The 16711-nt window shown below is 37.2% G+C and overlaps 1 protein-coding gene across 1 annotated transcript in view; it reads right to left on the bottom strand.

Annotated features, from left to right (window-relative positions):
* The window catches only part of LOC121387679 (chitin synthase chs-2-like), a 163521-nt gene that overhangs the window by 131258 nt on the left and 15552 nt on the right, over positions 1-16711 (bottom strand). The window contains exon 5 of the mRNA XM_041518871.1: positions 16433-16580. Coding sequence (XP_041374805.1) covers positions 16433-16580 — 148 coding nt within the window. The remainder of the gene's footprint in view (positions 1-16432; positions 16581-16711) is intronic.

The raw sequence follows: 16711 nt of genomic DNA, 5'->3' as shown, positions 1-16711 counted from the left end.
ATAAAAAAACACACAAAAAACCACAATTAAATAAATAAATAAATTATAGAATGATGAGATGGACTATAGGATTGTTTTTGTGTTTTGTTTTGTTTTGTTTTGTTTTGTTTGTTTTCTTATTGTACTTAGTATTTTGTAGCTTATTCGTATGGAAAGTAAAATTAAAGTTTGTTTTGTTTAACGTCACCACTAGAGCACATTGATTAATTAATCATCGGATGTCAAAGATTTGGTAATTCTGACACATAGTCATCATAGAAACCCGCTACATTTTTCCTACAGCAGCAAGGGATCTTTTATATGCACTTCCCCACAGACAGGAAAGCACACACCACGGCCTTTGACCAGTCGTGGTGCACTGGTTGGAACGAGAAAAATTTATTTTGAATGGATCTACCGAGATGGTCCGATCCTCGTATAGATAGATAGAAAGAAAGAAAGAAATAAAGAAATGTTTTATTTAACGACGCACTCAACATATTATTTTACGGTTATATGGCGTCAGACATATGGTTAAGGACCACACAGATTTTGAGAGGAAACCCGCTGTCACCACTACATGGGCTACTCTTCCGATTAGCAGCAAGGGATCTTTTATTTGCGCTTCCCACAGGCAGGATAGCACAAACCATGGCCTTTGTTGAACCCATTGAGCCTTGCGGAGCACTCACTCAGGGTTTGAAGTCGGTATCTGGATCAAAAATCCCATGCCTCGACAGGGATCCGAACCCAGTACCTTCCAGCCTGTAGACCGATGGCCTACCACGACGCCACTGAGGCCGGTCGTATAGATAGAAGTCATAATACTAAATATTATATTAAAGGCGCAGACCCTAGTTTTAATTCGTAAAAATGGACACTAAGTTTTGTTAATTACAAACCTGTAACACATTTGGATAAAGTTACAATAGAGTGAAAGAAGAGTCTGTGACGTTAAAACCGGGAAATATCCTTAAAAAATAGACTAGAACTCGAATCAATAACCGCTACTTCTCGGACGCACGTGCGTTTTTAAAAATATGAAAAATGCATTTTGTGGTATTAAAAACAACAGGATGACCAGAAACACATCGGTTGTACGGAAATGGATAATCTAAGCAATAAAATATAAGTAATATTTGATTTCAGTGATCACAACGGCTCTAATAGTGAAAAATACAATGTATGCTGTAGTGTTTAAAAGCTAGGGTCTGTTCCTTTAAAATATGTTTTAGCAAGCAGAAACCAAACGAGATGACGTCTTGCTGATGTCTTCCGGTGGCATCTTGTTTCTAGGCAACCAATATGTAACTTAAATGTAAAATATTTTCATCGGGCCTTAGTCAATTTGACATATAGTCATAGAGAGGAAACCCGCTAAATTTGTTTATTATTAGCAAGGGATCTTTTATATGTATCATCCCACAGATAGGCCATTTCTCGTCCCAGCCAGCGCACCACGACTGGCATATCAAAGGCCGTAATATGTACTATTCTGTCTGTAGGATGGTGCATATAAACGATCTCTTGCTATTAAAGAAAAAATGTAGCGGGTTTTCTCTCTAAGACTATATGTCAAAATTACCAAATGTTTCACATCCAAAACCCATGATTAATAAATCATTTGCTCTAGTGGTGTCGTTACATAAAACAAACTTTAACTTAAATGTCTATAGCCATGAAAATTAAATAACTAAAATTGAATAAAAATTACTGTTTATAGACTCGGCACGCAATAACTAGCGGTGGAGCATTGGGTGGGAGGGGGGGGGGGGGGGGGAGGAGGGGGTAATTGCTTCCTAGAAAAAGTATGAAAAGTTATTCGAGGCTTGGCCCGGCCCTGTACCAGCGTCAGGTCCTTTTAATCCTTGTGTAATGTTCTCAGTCAAGCAACCTACAGATCTACTTCTTTTCACCTTATCTTCGTGCTTATATTCAATTAAGGTTCAAGCACGCTGTCCTGGACACACACCTCAGCTATCTGGGCTGTCTGTCAAGGACAGTGGATTAGTTGTTAGTGGTTAGTGATTGGTGAGAGAGAAGAGGGTGTAGTGGTCTTACACCTGCCCATTGAGTCGTTAAAAGTCGCTCTGGGTGGGGCCGGTACCGGGATGCGAACCCAGTACCTATAAACGTTAAGTACGATGGCTTAACCACGACACCACCGAGGCCAGTCAACCTATCGAGAAGAAATAAGCAGAGTTTTATAGGTCGACTTCGTTCACACGTACTGGCAAGGAATGTGAGAACAAGGAATTACGTAAACATCGTTCTGCTACAAATCGCGATATGTAAGCGTTCATCTTTAGGGCTGTGGTATGTAGGTTCGAATCCCGTCTGTCGAAGGATGTGGTATGTATTATCCCGTATGTAGGGACGTGCAGATAAAATACCCTATGATATACTGCTAACAAATCTAAAAAAACACCCCACAACATATGTGGTATTAGCGGGTTTTTTCTTTGGACCAAATGTATTTATTAGTAGTATGTTGTATTGTAATATATCATAGCATATGTCATGTCACGTCACGTCACGTCACGTCACAGCACAGCACAGCACAGCACAGCACAGCACAGCACAGCACACCATACCATATTATATATCGCATGGCATCGCATCGCATGACATCGCTTCGCATGGCATCGCATCGCAATGCAATGCAATGCTTTGCACTGCATTGCATTGTATTGCATTATTCCATATATTTTGATACTCGAAAGTTTGATTCCGGATTAAAGGTGTACGTAAATGCGGCTTTTAATATTACATTACTACCATGTTAATGCATTGTACGCGCCCATTTTATTTTTGTGTTTATATTCAAGCTAAATATATTAGTCTGTGTTGTGGTTCCACACCTCTCCATTGAGCTGTTAACTAGATGTGAATCCAGTACCTACCAGTGCCGTTGGCTTAATCACCACGTCAACGAAACTGGTTATATTGTGTTGTGTTGCGTTGCGATGCGTTGCATTGTAATGTACTGAACTGCTTTGTACTGAATTGCATTGTATTGTATTTCATTGTATTGCACTGCATTACATTGTATTTCATTACATTTCATTGCACTGCATTGTATTTCATTGTATTGCATTGCATTGTATTACATTACAATGTATTTCTTTGCACTGCATTGTATTTCATTGTATTGCATTGTATTACATTACATTACATTGTATTTCGTTGTATCAGTTGCATTGCATGCACTGCATTGCATTACATTGTATTTCGTTGCATTTTATTCTATTGCATTGCATTGGTTTGGATTGGATTGGATTGCATTGCATTGCATTGCATTGCATTGTATTGTATTGTATTGCATCCATGATTCGCATTGCATGTATTGAATTCACTGATTTCACACTGTGTAGTGTTGTACATCTAAAAGACGCTTATCAAACAGTGTGCTGAGGTATCGATATACAATCGTTGTTTTAAGTCGCCCTGATTACATAAAATCCAATTTTCATGCACTTGTTATGTCCCTGGCCTGAGCACACCTTGGTGTTTAAATTAGAGAAACACACACTTCTAGAGTGTAGACAGGTAACGAAACACAAACACTTATCGTGTTGGCATTACGCAGAGGGTTAATAAGTTTGGCAGAATAAATATTTGAATTATGTTCTTACCTAAAGGTGTATATATAGAGAAGAGTGAGATATGTGGGTCATTCTCCCAGAGTGTGTCCTATTGTATCACCCACCATTAAGATCGATAAAAAAATTTTTTATATAAAGACTAAGAAAAAACCCTTTAAAAACAAAAACTTAGACATTATCTAACAAAAACTCCTCCAAGACAGTAGCGCGCAGGACAACTATGAGGTCATCGTGCCAAGAAAGATAACAGTAAACCTCAACCAAACTTTACTTTCACTTTCATTATCGGCAGCCGTCTTTGTAAATCAAAGATCATGTTTTGTAGACGTTAGTCCTCTCTTGGTTGACGAATTGTTTAAGAATTTTTGATGATCGCCATCTGTTACTGTGTAGACCATGTGTCAGAAAAAGTTGGGGGGGGGTTTTGGTTAAAGGGACATACCCTAGTTTTTAAACACTAAGGCATAATTTTTACTATTAGAGCCGTTTTTGATAACTGAAATCATACTTTACTCGGATTTTATTCTTTAGATTGTCCATTTCAGCACATTCGGAGTGTTTTTGGTCATGCTGGTGATTTTAATATCATAAAAGGCATTTCTCATATTTTAAAAAACGCACGTGCGTCTGAGAAGTAACAGTTATGGAGTCGAGTTTTAGTCTATTTTTAGAGGGTATTTCACCATTTCACAGTCACAGACTCATGTTTCACTCAATTGTAACTTTATCTAAATGTGTTACAGGTTTGTAGATTAACTAAACTTATTGTGAATTTCCATGGGCTGAAACTAGGGTCTGTCTCTTTAAAGTAAAATCCTATGTAAAGATGGCTCGCTATATGAGCTTGAACTACCTCCAATAAACGATGACTATATAAAGCGCCATACTTTAAACAGGCCTATCGGTCTATAGAGCTCCGCTATTTAATTTTCAATTTGGTCAGTAGTAGATAATGCATTAATTCGTAAAGACCTCATTAGAATATACATGAGTCAAGGTTAAGACTTAAAACTGTATGAGACATAGTGTGAGATTTGTAAAATAACTTTTTATTGTAATAAATGTTATGAGTTGGGTTTTTTTTAGACTTGCCCTTGATTGCAATAACCTCTTTTTCTACGAGTGAAAATGTTCAATTTTAAATGTTTATTTATTTTTTTTAAATAAAAAGATCTCTAGAACTATTAGTTAGTGACGACTGCCCCTGAAAATACTTATATTAAGTTTCGGAACAATTAAATAAAACTTTAGGAAAATATATACTTTCAAATTTTCAATGTTAAATTGTATTTAAAATTTAATAAAAATTTAAATATTAAAACATATGTCTCTATTATATTATGAACAATGCCTCTGAGAATTCTTATACTAAGTTTCAGAACTATCACATCAAAACTCAAATGTCCAATGTTACATTTCTATTTAAAATGTTTAAATTGAATAAAAATTCAACTTTAAAATTGCCAACGATATCTCTCTATTAGTTTGTGGAAGGTGCCCCATAGAATCATTATACCAAGTTTCATAACAATTCAATCAAAACTATAAGAGAAGATAGACTTCGGAGGAAATAAAAAGTAGAAAGCGGAGCTAAAAATTGTTTTATTAATTTAAAACGTGACCACTGATAATATGATATGACAGCACTATTATACTATCCCAAAACATATTGACTAATAGAACATTAGTATTAACGATTAAAATTACATAATAAATACATTGCTTTGTTTAAAATATCAATGTCTGTATTTTCAGTTAGTTTCTGATTGTCTTAATATTTGCAAACTTCATTTTGTTTCCTAGTATATGTTTTCTTACATACGTATGTCCATTATATGAGTTGAAAAAACATATATATCCATCATTACTATTGGAAAAAAAGGTTCTGACTAAGCAGAATCTTGTTTTATCAGTCTCGAGTGTTCACCTGAATCACTGTCAAATGTTCGTCATTAACACTGCCATCATTATTTCTTTGAATGTCAATTTTATAACCAGCAAAGACAAATTCTTTTAACATCTCAAAACAGTTTTGAATCAATTAATCTACAATTGATATTAAACGGTCGAGACACGTTTAATGATGATACCAATAAATAAATATTTGAGCTCGTTCACAAATACATTAAACAGACACAACGCTTTGACTAAGAAAACGTTATCTCGTGATGCGGAATCAATTACTTATTTGTTGTTACTTGTTACTATTATATTGTTATCACTTACCAGTTGAGCTGTCTGAGAAGATAAAATGTTAATAATGAATATTGATAACCCGTCGATTACTTCTGTTTCTTTTCTTTTCCCTTTCTGTCCTTTTAGTTTATTCAATCGGATTTTTTTCACAAAGGTTTACTTTACTTTGCTTTATTTATTTATTTATTGAAAATTGCAGTCGCTATTATTGTACAATTTAATGTTTGTAATTAGGTGAGGGCCTCGTAAGTTGGATAACTTGTGCCCAATTCTTTTGTGTGTGTGTGTGTGTGTGTGTGTGTGTGTGTGTGTGTGTGTGTGTGTGTGTGTGTGTGTGTGTGTTTGTCTGTGTCTATATATATTATATGCAATAAAATTGTCAATCAAAACTGCCACTCCCCGGGACGTTTTTCTGAAAAATAGAGTATGTATTTTAGTTGCAGTTGCTTAATATTCAGAGATGAAAGAAAGAAGTGTTTTATTTAACGAAACACTCAACACATTTTATTTACGGTTATATGGTGTCAGACATGGTTAAGGACCACACAGATTTTGAGAGGAAACCCGCTGTCGCCACTACATGAGCTACTCTTCCGATTAGCAGCAAGGGATCTTTTATTTGCGCTTCCCACAGGCAGGATAGCACAAACCATGGCCTTTGTTGAACCAGTTATGGATCACTGGTCGGTGCAAGTGGTTTACACCTACCCATTGAGCCTTGCGGAGCACTCACTCAGGGTTTGGAGTCGGTATCTGGATTAAAAATCCCATGCCTCGACTGGGATCCGAACCCAGTACCTACCAGCCTGTAGACCGATGGCCTGCCACGACGCCACTGAGGCCGGTTATTCAGAGATGAATATTCATTAGGCATACTAAATGGCGGGACGTAGCCCAGTGGTAAAATGCTCGTCTGATGCGCGGTCTGACTGGGATCGATCCCCGTCGATGAGCTCATTAGGTATTCCTCGCTCCAGCCAGTGTACCATGACGGGTGTATTAAAGGCCGTCTTGTGCTATCCTACCTGTGGGATAGTGCATATAAAAAATCCCTTGCTACTAATGGAAAAAAGTAACGGGTTTACTCTCTAAGACTATATGTCAAAATAACCAAATATTTGACACCAAATAGCCGATTAACCAATCAATGTGCTCTAGTGGTGTCGTTAAACAAAACAAACTTTTTTTGCAATTAAAATCTGTCAAATGAGTCGTTAAATGAAACATTCCTTCCTTTCTGTCCCTTCCCTCCTGTATCTCACAGGTATACCACTGGCATCAACGTTGTTGTGTTGGAATGTAATACTCTATCCCTATTTGGCTTTGACTTTAGTTTGTAGCGAAATCTGAATTCTTTCCGTGAATTTTGTGTTCTCCACCCACAACTATTAAACACCATTCTGAGACGAAAACTTTCCGTGTTAATGTTTGACACACACGGCGTAGGCCATTGAAGTGGGGCCAACGGGTTGACCCGTGGAATCTAAAACCTCCAGGTTATATCTACCGATGTAAGTAATGTCAACCATGATCCCAGGAAGCGTCAAGGCCATGCACACTTCGCAGTGACCTTTACAGACATGACTGTTTCCTCGCCTTCCAGTGTTGGTCCAAGCTTTATATGGACATCAGTGACCTTGCAGTGTTAATGAGTTCATTCATTTTATTTGCAGTCTATTTTCGAGATTTTATCCAATTAAGTGACTGCATTGTTAATAATATATAATGCTTTGTTGTTGTTTTTTTGGGGGGTTGTTGCTGTTGTTTTGTGGGCTGGGTTTTTTGGGTGTTGTTTTTTTTTGTTTGTTTGTTTTGTTGGGGGTTTTTTTGGTTGGGGGGGGGGGGCTTGTAATGTAAATAATCATATTCATATATTTACTTTGTTTGACATCCAATAGCCGATGTGTATTTTTGTGCTGGGGTGTCGTTAAACATTCATTCATTCATGCATTCATTCATTCTGCAGTTTTCATAAGTTAATTTTATGTTCAACTTTGTTCATGGTTTTCGGTGGTGTGTGTGAGAGACGTAAATGAAGTGATCTCAGGCCCAAAACACACCGGATGTTGGTCTGGGTCTGGGTCTGGCGAGTATGGTACCAGTGGAAATTTAAACGCACTGAATCGAATGTGACAAAACACACCGCGTCTGTGCTGACGCGAAATACAGATCTGGCAACAGATGACATAGAAGAACATGCGCTATGTTTGCACAGTGCCATACTAGCAGCTACACAATATTTGAACCTTACTCTTTCATTTTTCTAATAAACAACAAGAAATGTATTTATTAATCAATGTTGATTTCGCATACTTATTTTTTGGTGTTTATATAAGTAAATCTATCTAAAGATATCAGCTCATTAATATATATAGATAACATGTAACAGTTACAGACCCAGTCGTCAAACTACACCAGACCAGGCGTCTTGGCCATACTCGCCAGACCCAGACCCAGATCTGGTGTGTTTTGGGCCTTAGACATAGGCATTGAGCAGATAAAACTCGCTCTGGGTGGGTCCAGGTGTAGAAGGAATTTAAGTCCGGAAGGAATATAAGTCCTAGGAAATAAACTACTTAAAAATAAATAAGGTATGAAAGTCCGGGTAGGACTATGGTTCCGTCAAAATGTGCTCTAGTGGTGTCGTTTAAGAAAAGAAAGTTTATTACTCATAAATATAAATACTATAGCCTTCCCCCAAAGTATTAACTAAAAGAAATGGAACATTCCATGGCTAATTTTCGATATAAGGGGATCTTTTTACAACAACCCAATTTAGCACAAAATTGTAGGACCTAGATTTGCAGGTACCCCATACATATTTCAAGCACAAGGATATTTGACACAGTGGTAATGGATAAAATAAAATTGCACCGTCACATTTATCACCAACGGCACGACTGGTAGCATTATATGCGCTGTCAAAAGTTAAGTGAACTTCAAACTCTGGCCCGGCCGGGTCTTATTTGGTAAAATTTTGTATAGTGGTTCCGTGAGATTTTGGCACTTAGATATTGTAGCCACCATAAGCAATTTCATGAAACAATTTCAGTATTAACAGCTCTCGAGTATTAATTGTATTTGTTTAAAACCGTTGAATAAATAGACTAAATAATTTTGAGCACTAATTAATCACTAAATTAATTTTGAGATGCTAAAAACAATAGAACAACCAACCTCTAGAGCACATTGATTTTTTATCTTATCATCGGCTATTGGACGTCAAACATATGGTCATTGTGGCATATTTCTTTAGAGGAAACCCGCTGCCGCCACACAGGCTACTCTTTCCGATAAGCAGCTTGGGGTCTTTTATATGCACTTTCCCACAGACAGGACAGCACATACCACGGCCGTTGATGAACCAGTTGTGGAGCACTGGTTGAAACGGAAAATAGCCCAAACTACAAATGGGTCTACTGAGAGTATATGATAGATTTGCTAACACTGAACGGAAAGGTTGTCAGTATTGTGCAAGTTAGCCGTGACACAGCCGTTTAACTAAAACTAGGTTATACTTAACTAGGATCAGAGGCTTTAGAGTCAGTTTGAGTAAGTTAGCCGTGACACAGCCGTTTAACTAAAACTATGTTATACTTAACTAGGATCAGAGGCTTTAGAGTCAGTTTGAGTAAGTTAGCCGTGACACAGCCGTTTAACTAAAACTAGGTTATACTTAACTAGGATCAGAGGCTTTAGAGTCAGTTTGAGTAAGTTAGCTGTGACACAGCTGTTTAACTAAAACTATGTTATACTTAACTAGGATCAGAGTTGAGTCAGTTTGAGTAAGTTCTGAAGGACCCATAGTATTGTTACGCAGTATCTTTGTGGCTTTGTCTTATTCCAAATAACTATTTCAATAACTTCCATAGAGCATTTCGGCTAGTGTGCCTAATGAATATTCGACTCTGAGTATTAAACAAATGCAACTGAAATACAGACTTTTTATCTGACAAAAATCGTCCTAGAGAGCGGCAGTATTCCTGACGAAGCATCTGACTTTGTGAAAACATACTTTTGATCCTGTTTTGTACAGAGATACAATTTTAAATATGGTAACTGTTTTGCTTTTCTGATTTGGTTTGCGTTTTAACACGCGTCACTCCTAATAAAAAACAACTGCACTTACTTTTCCTATTTTATCCTTATTAATTTATTAATTCGTTTATTTATTGTTTTTCTCCTCTGCCACGAGCCAGTGCACCACGACTGGTATATCAAAGGCCATGGTATGTGTTATCATGTTTGTCGGATGGTGCATATAAAAGATCCCTTGCTACTAATGAAAAAATGTAGCGGGTATTCTTGCTAAGACTATATGTAAAAATTACCAAATGTTTGACATCCAATAGCCGATGATTAATAAATCAATGTGCTCTAGTGGTTTCGTTAAACAGGTTTTTTTAAATTAATTAATTTTTGTTTACTTTTTTTTCTCTTATCTGCAACGTAACAATTTGTTGGTTACCATTCAGTTGCATGTAGTTACAATCGTATGACTGAAAACAAGTCGACTGTGACATCATCTCTTTACCGTTTTGTTTGCCATGCATGACAACGCCCGGGCAGACGGCAAACACGCTGTAAAGGTCAGCCTCTTAATGTAGGGCGACGTCGACGACGTCAGGTATGTGTTAGGGGCAGCGAGGTGAGCAGCGTTTACCTACCACTTGTTTAATGGACTGACCCGCTGTGTGATTGTGGATTACTGCCATTCCACAGAATGTCAACCCAAACAGGGGAGATAACCGTGCGCGCTAAGTTCAATGACATGGCTGATTTTGTAGTCAAAACATGGAATGCCAATGTGAAGGGGAGATAACTTGTGCGATAAGTCCAATAACAAGGTTGTTTTACAAAAAAGAGTATTGTTAAAGCTAAGGGAAGATAATTGAGATAGGTTCGATGATAGACGGTATTTCTAGTAAAAATGTTTACATATTTGGGTTTTTTTTGTTAAAAGTTTGTTTGTTTTGTTTAACGACACCACTAGAGCACATTGATTTATTAATAAACGGCTACTGGATGTCAAACATTTTGTAAGTTTGACATGTAGTGTTAGAGAGAATACCCGATACATTTTTCCATTAGTAGCAAGGAATCTTTTATATGCACCATCCCACAGACAGGATAGCACATACCACGGCCTTTGATATACCAGTCGTTATGCATTGGGAGGAACAAGAAATAGCCCAATGGGCCCACCGACAGGGATTGATCCCAAATCGACCGCGCATCAGAAATAAAGAAGAACGATTGAATGAAACAAAGAGAAAAAGTTGAAAAAAAAAAAAAAAATGAACAAAGAAAGAAAGAAAGAACAAAGAATTAATGAAAGGAAAAAAAGCATGCACAAATAGCTAAGAGCTAAGATTGGTGGACGAGCGACGTCGAGGCTTTCCACACATGGAGCGTGATCGATCCTTAGCTATATCCCACCCTGCTTCCAAAAATAGAAAGAGTTTCTTTAAAAACGTGGACGATTTTATTGCAAAAGAACTTCAAGGTATTTCTGATCAATCTAGGTCGACTTTCAAAATTGTAAAGAAAAGGGCATATTGGCAGCTTCTTAGCTTAATTGTCCAGCTCACTTTTAGTGATTTTGAGAGAAATAAAAAATGTTTTATTTTATACAAAGAGAAATGAATTTTTTAAATATTATTTGAACAACAACAAAAACACAGTTTTTAATTTCAGATAATGTTTAAAGAGTTCATTTGTCTTTCAAAAGATCTAAAAATGAGTTAGGCATTTGTGCTAGGGCTGACCATATTTGAGTTCGTAGCCCAGTGGTAAAGCGCTCGCTTGATGCGCGGTCAGTTTAGGATCGATTCCCATCGGTGAGCCCATTGGGCTATTTCTAGTTCCAGCCAGTGCACCGTGATTAGTATATCAAAGGCTGTGTTATGTACTATCATGACTGTGGGATGGTGCATATAAAAGATTCCTTGCTACTAATGGAAAAATGTAGCGGGTTTCCTCTCTAAGACTATATGTCAAAATTACCAAATGTTTGACATCCAGTAGCTGAGGGTGATTTTTTATGGCAGAGGTACAACTTGGAAATATTTAAAAGCAGACTAACACTTATCTTCCTAGAAACGTCCAGATAAGGAGATTTTGCAATGCCCAATTAATTAAATAACTAACTAACTAGATTATACGCATTTGTTAAGCACTGAATTTTCGGCACAATTCCGAAGAAGTTTGTTTTGTTTAACGACACCACTAGAGAACATTAATTAATCAGGGGCTATTGGATGTCAAACATTTGGTAGTTCTGGTAGTTAGAGTAGAAACCCGCTACATTTTTCCATTAGTAGCAAGGGATCTTTTTATGCACTATCCCACAGACAGGATAGCATATACCACGACCTTTGATACACCAGTCGTAGTCTACTGGCTAGAACGAGAAATAGCTCAATGGGTCTACCGATGGGAATCGATCCTAGACCGACCGCGCATCATGCGAGAACAACTGAGAATAAGAAAACGGGTGCGTACACATAATGGGTGTAGCATACTATGACTTTTGATATACCATATTGAGAATACTGCACATGTACTGCACATGGAAGGGGATGTATAACCTAAAAGAAAAAGGCACAACCTACTGAGATCAAAGACATATTATCGAAGTTTCCATGGACGTCATCTCTAAAAATAGATTCTTAAATGTCGAAATATTTAAACTTGTGGACTATTTAAAGTTATGAAATATTTAAATATCTTTACGGATATTTTTGGCATAACGTTTGCCGTTGTTCAACTCAGAACTGCACATCTGCAAAAGCAGGCTTCTCTATTCCGCCGAGATATTTTGAGAAGAAATCGTTTTAGAATTCCAAACTGTTTGCTCTTTCTGCAGCATTCGGGGATATCAACTGGTTGTCAACAAAGTCAGCATAACAAGGTTTCGGAAATAATAATGAATATGCGGAATCCAAAGTCTTCGTGTTTACAATGCAGCGCTGACTGCCATTTTTACTCACTTTCTATGAGGATTTTTTTCGATGAAAATATGGCTACAGTTTGACACAGCTGTAGAGTTTCTAGCCACTGGTGATATTTTGAATGCTTGTCACTTCATTCGTGGTGCGCATGTATCAAAGGACGAAGAAAAACATCTTGGGCTATTTCTTCGGTTATGAACAAAGAGATATATTTAAATTGATGAGCCGGATCCAGAAATTAAATTGGTTTCGGGGATTTAATATTAATGTATAATAACAAAAATTAAAATCCTTCACTTTTTTCTACCAGAAATAAATATAGTGTATTTTCTAAGGCCGGATCCAGAAATTATTTTAGGGTCGGGTGGCGAGTTCGATTAAAAAAAAAGTGTATGCATGAAAATGACGACCGAAAAAAAAAATCATACATTGTTTCGTCTAGCATTATTTCTTTTTCCAGAGGCGAACTTCGAACTTGTAATGTGGCTGGATAGTTAAGCCCAAAACAACATTCAGGAAATTTATTTTAGTCGATTCTGTAGACATTATTCAATTACTTAAACAGACATACCCTAGTTTCAACACGTGGAAATTAACACTAAGTTTAGTTCAATCTACAAACCTGAAAAACATTTGGATAAAGTTACAACTGAGTGAAACATGAGTCTGTGGCTTTGAAATGGTGAAATACCCTCTAAAAACGGACTAAAACTCAACTCCATAACTGTTACTTCTCAGACGCACGTGCGTTTTTAAAAATATGAGAAATGCATTTTGTGATATTAAAAACACTAGCATGACCAAAAACACTTTGAATGTACGGAAATTGATAATCTAAACCATAAAATCTAAGTAAAGTATGATTTCAGTTATCAAAAACGGCTATAATATTCAAAAATATACTTTAGTGTTTAAAAACTAGGGTATGTCCCTTTAAATATATGGTATAAATTAAAAACTATATTGTTTAAGACTGTTAGGAGATCTTTGAAGGAAACAATCTTTTTAGGAGGAGCAGAAAATAGTCCCCTCTTAAATGTAACACGAATTCCTCATTCAGATAACACACACACACCACAAACACACACACACACACACACACACACACACACACACATATATATATATATATATATATATATATATATATATATATATATAACAATTAAACTGCAAACAGCAAGTAAATGGGACATTTTCAAGACCAGAATTTTTTAATATCTACACCAAGTACATTTGTAGATCAACACTTATGGTTTCGTGCTTACTTTTAGAATTTAGACTCAAGACTTAAATTGTGCAGAAACCTCAATGTCAAAACAAAGTCAGAGTAATTCTAAAGTTTTATAAGCATGGCGCTTCTATAATGTCATTGTTGTAAGGACGCCATCTTGGCTGCAAAGGAAAGGAATGATCTGACATTCTAAACATGTACTTTATCATATTCAAAAACCACTTGGCTATTCCGTTGATCAATCCTGGATGTTGTTAAAGACAACATGGTGGTTGCTATGGGCCTGTTTGGGAGACAGTTTTCCATTTATTAGTGGTAGTAATCGATGAGAGTGTTGCTGTAGCTGTGGGCGTTTATTTACTCTGTGATTCATAGGGTCGTAGGATCTAACGTCCTCGATGGGCCCAATGGGTTTTCCCGTTCCAACCAGTGTTCTACGACTGATATATCAAAGGCCGTAGTATGTGTTATCCTGTATGTGGGGGAAATGCATATAAACGACCTCCTACTGCCAAATGGAAAAATGTAGAGGGTTACCTCTGAAGACTGCCTGTCAAAATTACCACATGTTTGACATCCAAATGTTTGGTATGGTTAAATAAAACAATTTTAACTGTAATTCCGGAGAGTACAGAAGGTCAGTGTTTTGTTTTCACCGGTTACCGGCAATTGTTACCAGCTGTCGGCAAGCTTCTCTTGTTGTTATTTCTATCACTAACCGGTTATGTTTCGCATTGTAACACCTGTGTATTGTATCCGACCTGTATGTTTCGCATTGTAACACCTGTGTATTGTATCCGACCTGTATGTTTCGCATTGTAACACCTGTGTACTGTATCTAACCTGTATGTTTCGCATTTGAACACCTGTGTATTGTATCTAACCTGTATGTTTCGCATTTGTAACACCTGTGTATTGTATGTGACCTGTATGTTTCGCATTTGTAACACATGTGTATTGTATCTGACCTGTATGTTTCGCATTTGAACACCTGTGTATTGTATCTGACCTGTATGTTTCGCATTTGAACACCTGTGTATTGTATCTGACCTGTATGTTTCGCATTTGTAACACCTGTGTATTGTATGTGACCTGTATGTTTCGCATTTGTAACACCTGTCTATTGTATCTAACCTGTATGTTTCGCATTTGAACACCTGTGTATTGTATGTGACCTGTATGTTTCGCATTTGTAACACCTGTGTATTGTATCTGACCTGTATGTTTCGCATTTGAACACCTGTGTATTGTATCTGACCTGTATGTTTCGCATTTGTAACACCTGTGTATTGTATGTGACCTGTATGTTTCGCATTTGTAACACCTGTCTATTGTATCTAACCTGTATGTTTCGCATTTGAACACCTGTGTATTGTATGTGACTTGTATGTTTCGCATTTGTAACACCTGTGTATTGTATCTGACCTGTATGTTTCGCATTTGAACACCTGTGTATTGTATCTGACCTGTATGTTTCGCATTTGTAACACCTGTGTATTGTATGTGACCTGTATGTTTCGCATTTGTAACACATGTGTATTGTATGTGACCTGTATGTTTCGCATTTGTAACACATGTGTATTGTATCTGACCTGTATGTTTCGCATTTGAACACCTGTGTATTGTATCTGACCTGTATGTTTCGCATTTGAACACCTGTGTATTGTATCTGACCTGTATGTTTCGCATTTGTAACACCTGTGTATTGTATGTGACCTGTATGTTTCGCATTTGTAACACCTGTCTATTGTATCTAACCTGTATGTTTCGCATTTGAACACCTGTGTATTGTATGTGACCTGTATGTTTCGCATTTGTAACACCTGTGTATTGTATCTGACCTGTATGTTTCGCATTTGAACACCTGTGTATTGTATCTGACCTGTATGTTTCGCATTTGTAACACCTGTGTATTGTATGTGACCTGTATGTTTCGCATTTGTAACACCTGTCTATTGTATCTAACCTGTATGTTTCGCATTTGAACACCTGTGTATTGTATGTGACTTGTATGTTTCGCATTTGTAACACCTGTGTATTGTATCTGACCTGTATGTTTCGCATTTGAACACCTGTGTATTGTATCTGACCTGTATGTTTCGCATTTGTAACACCTGTGTATTGTATGTGACCTGTATGTTTCGCATTTGTAACACCTGTGTATTGTATCTGACCTGTATGTTTCGCATTTGAACACCTGTGTATTGTATCTGACCTGTATGTTTCGCATTTGTAACACCTGTGTATTGTATCTGACCTGTATGTTTCGCATTTGAACACCTGTGTATTGTATCTGACCTGTATGTTTCGCATTTGTAACACCTGTGTATTGTATGTGACCTGTATGTTTCGCATTTGTAACACCTGTGTATTGTATCTGACCTGTATGTTTCGCATTTGAACACCTGTGTATTGTATCTGACCTGTATGTTTCGCATTTGTAACACCTGTGTATTGTATCTGACCTGTATGTTTCCGGGGACTGCAGGTGGTAGCCTCTCAGCTCCTCACGGTTCATGCCCGCGAACATGTAGTAGAAGATGTGGAAGTTGCGTTCCCCTGGTCCCTGCTGTACGATCCGGGTCTTCTCCAGCAGGTAGTCGGTGAGAACCGCTGTGAGGGAGAGAACAGAGCGTGTTAAAGCTGCAATCTTGGCTTATTATGTTATAACAGCATTGACTAATGCAACATACAAATACAACTACAGTTTTAAAGGTACAATCTCGGTTTATTATGTTATAACG

The sequence above is a fragment of the Gigantopelta aegis genome, chromosome 2 (genome assembly GCF_016097555.1).
Source record: "Gigantopelta aegis isolate Gae_Host chromosome 2, Gae_host_genome, whole genome shotgun sequence".
In the NCBI taxonomy this organism is placed as follows: Eukaryota; Metazoa; Mollusca; class Gastropoda; order Neomphalida; family Peltospiridae; genus Gigantopelta; species Gigantopelta aegis.
This window is presented reverse-complemented; position numbering and strand designations above follow the sequence as displayed.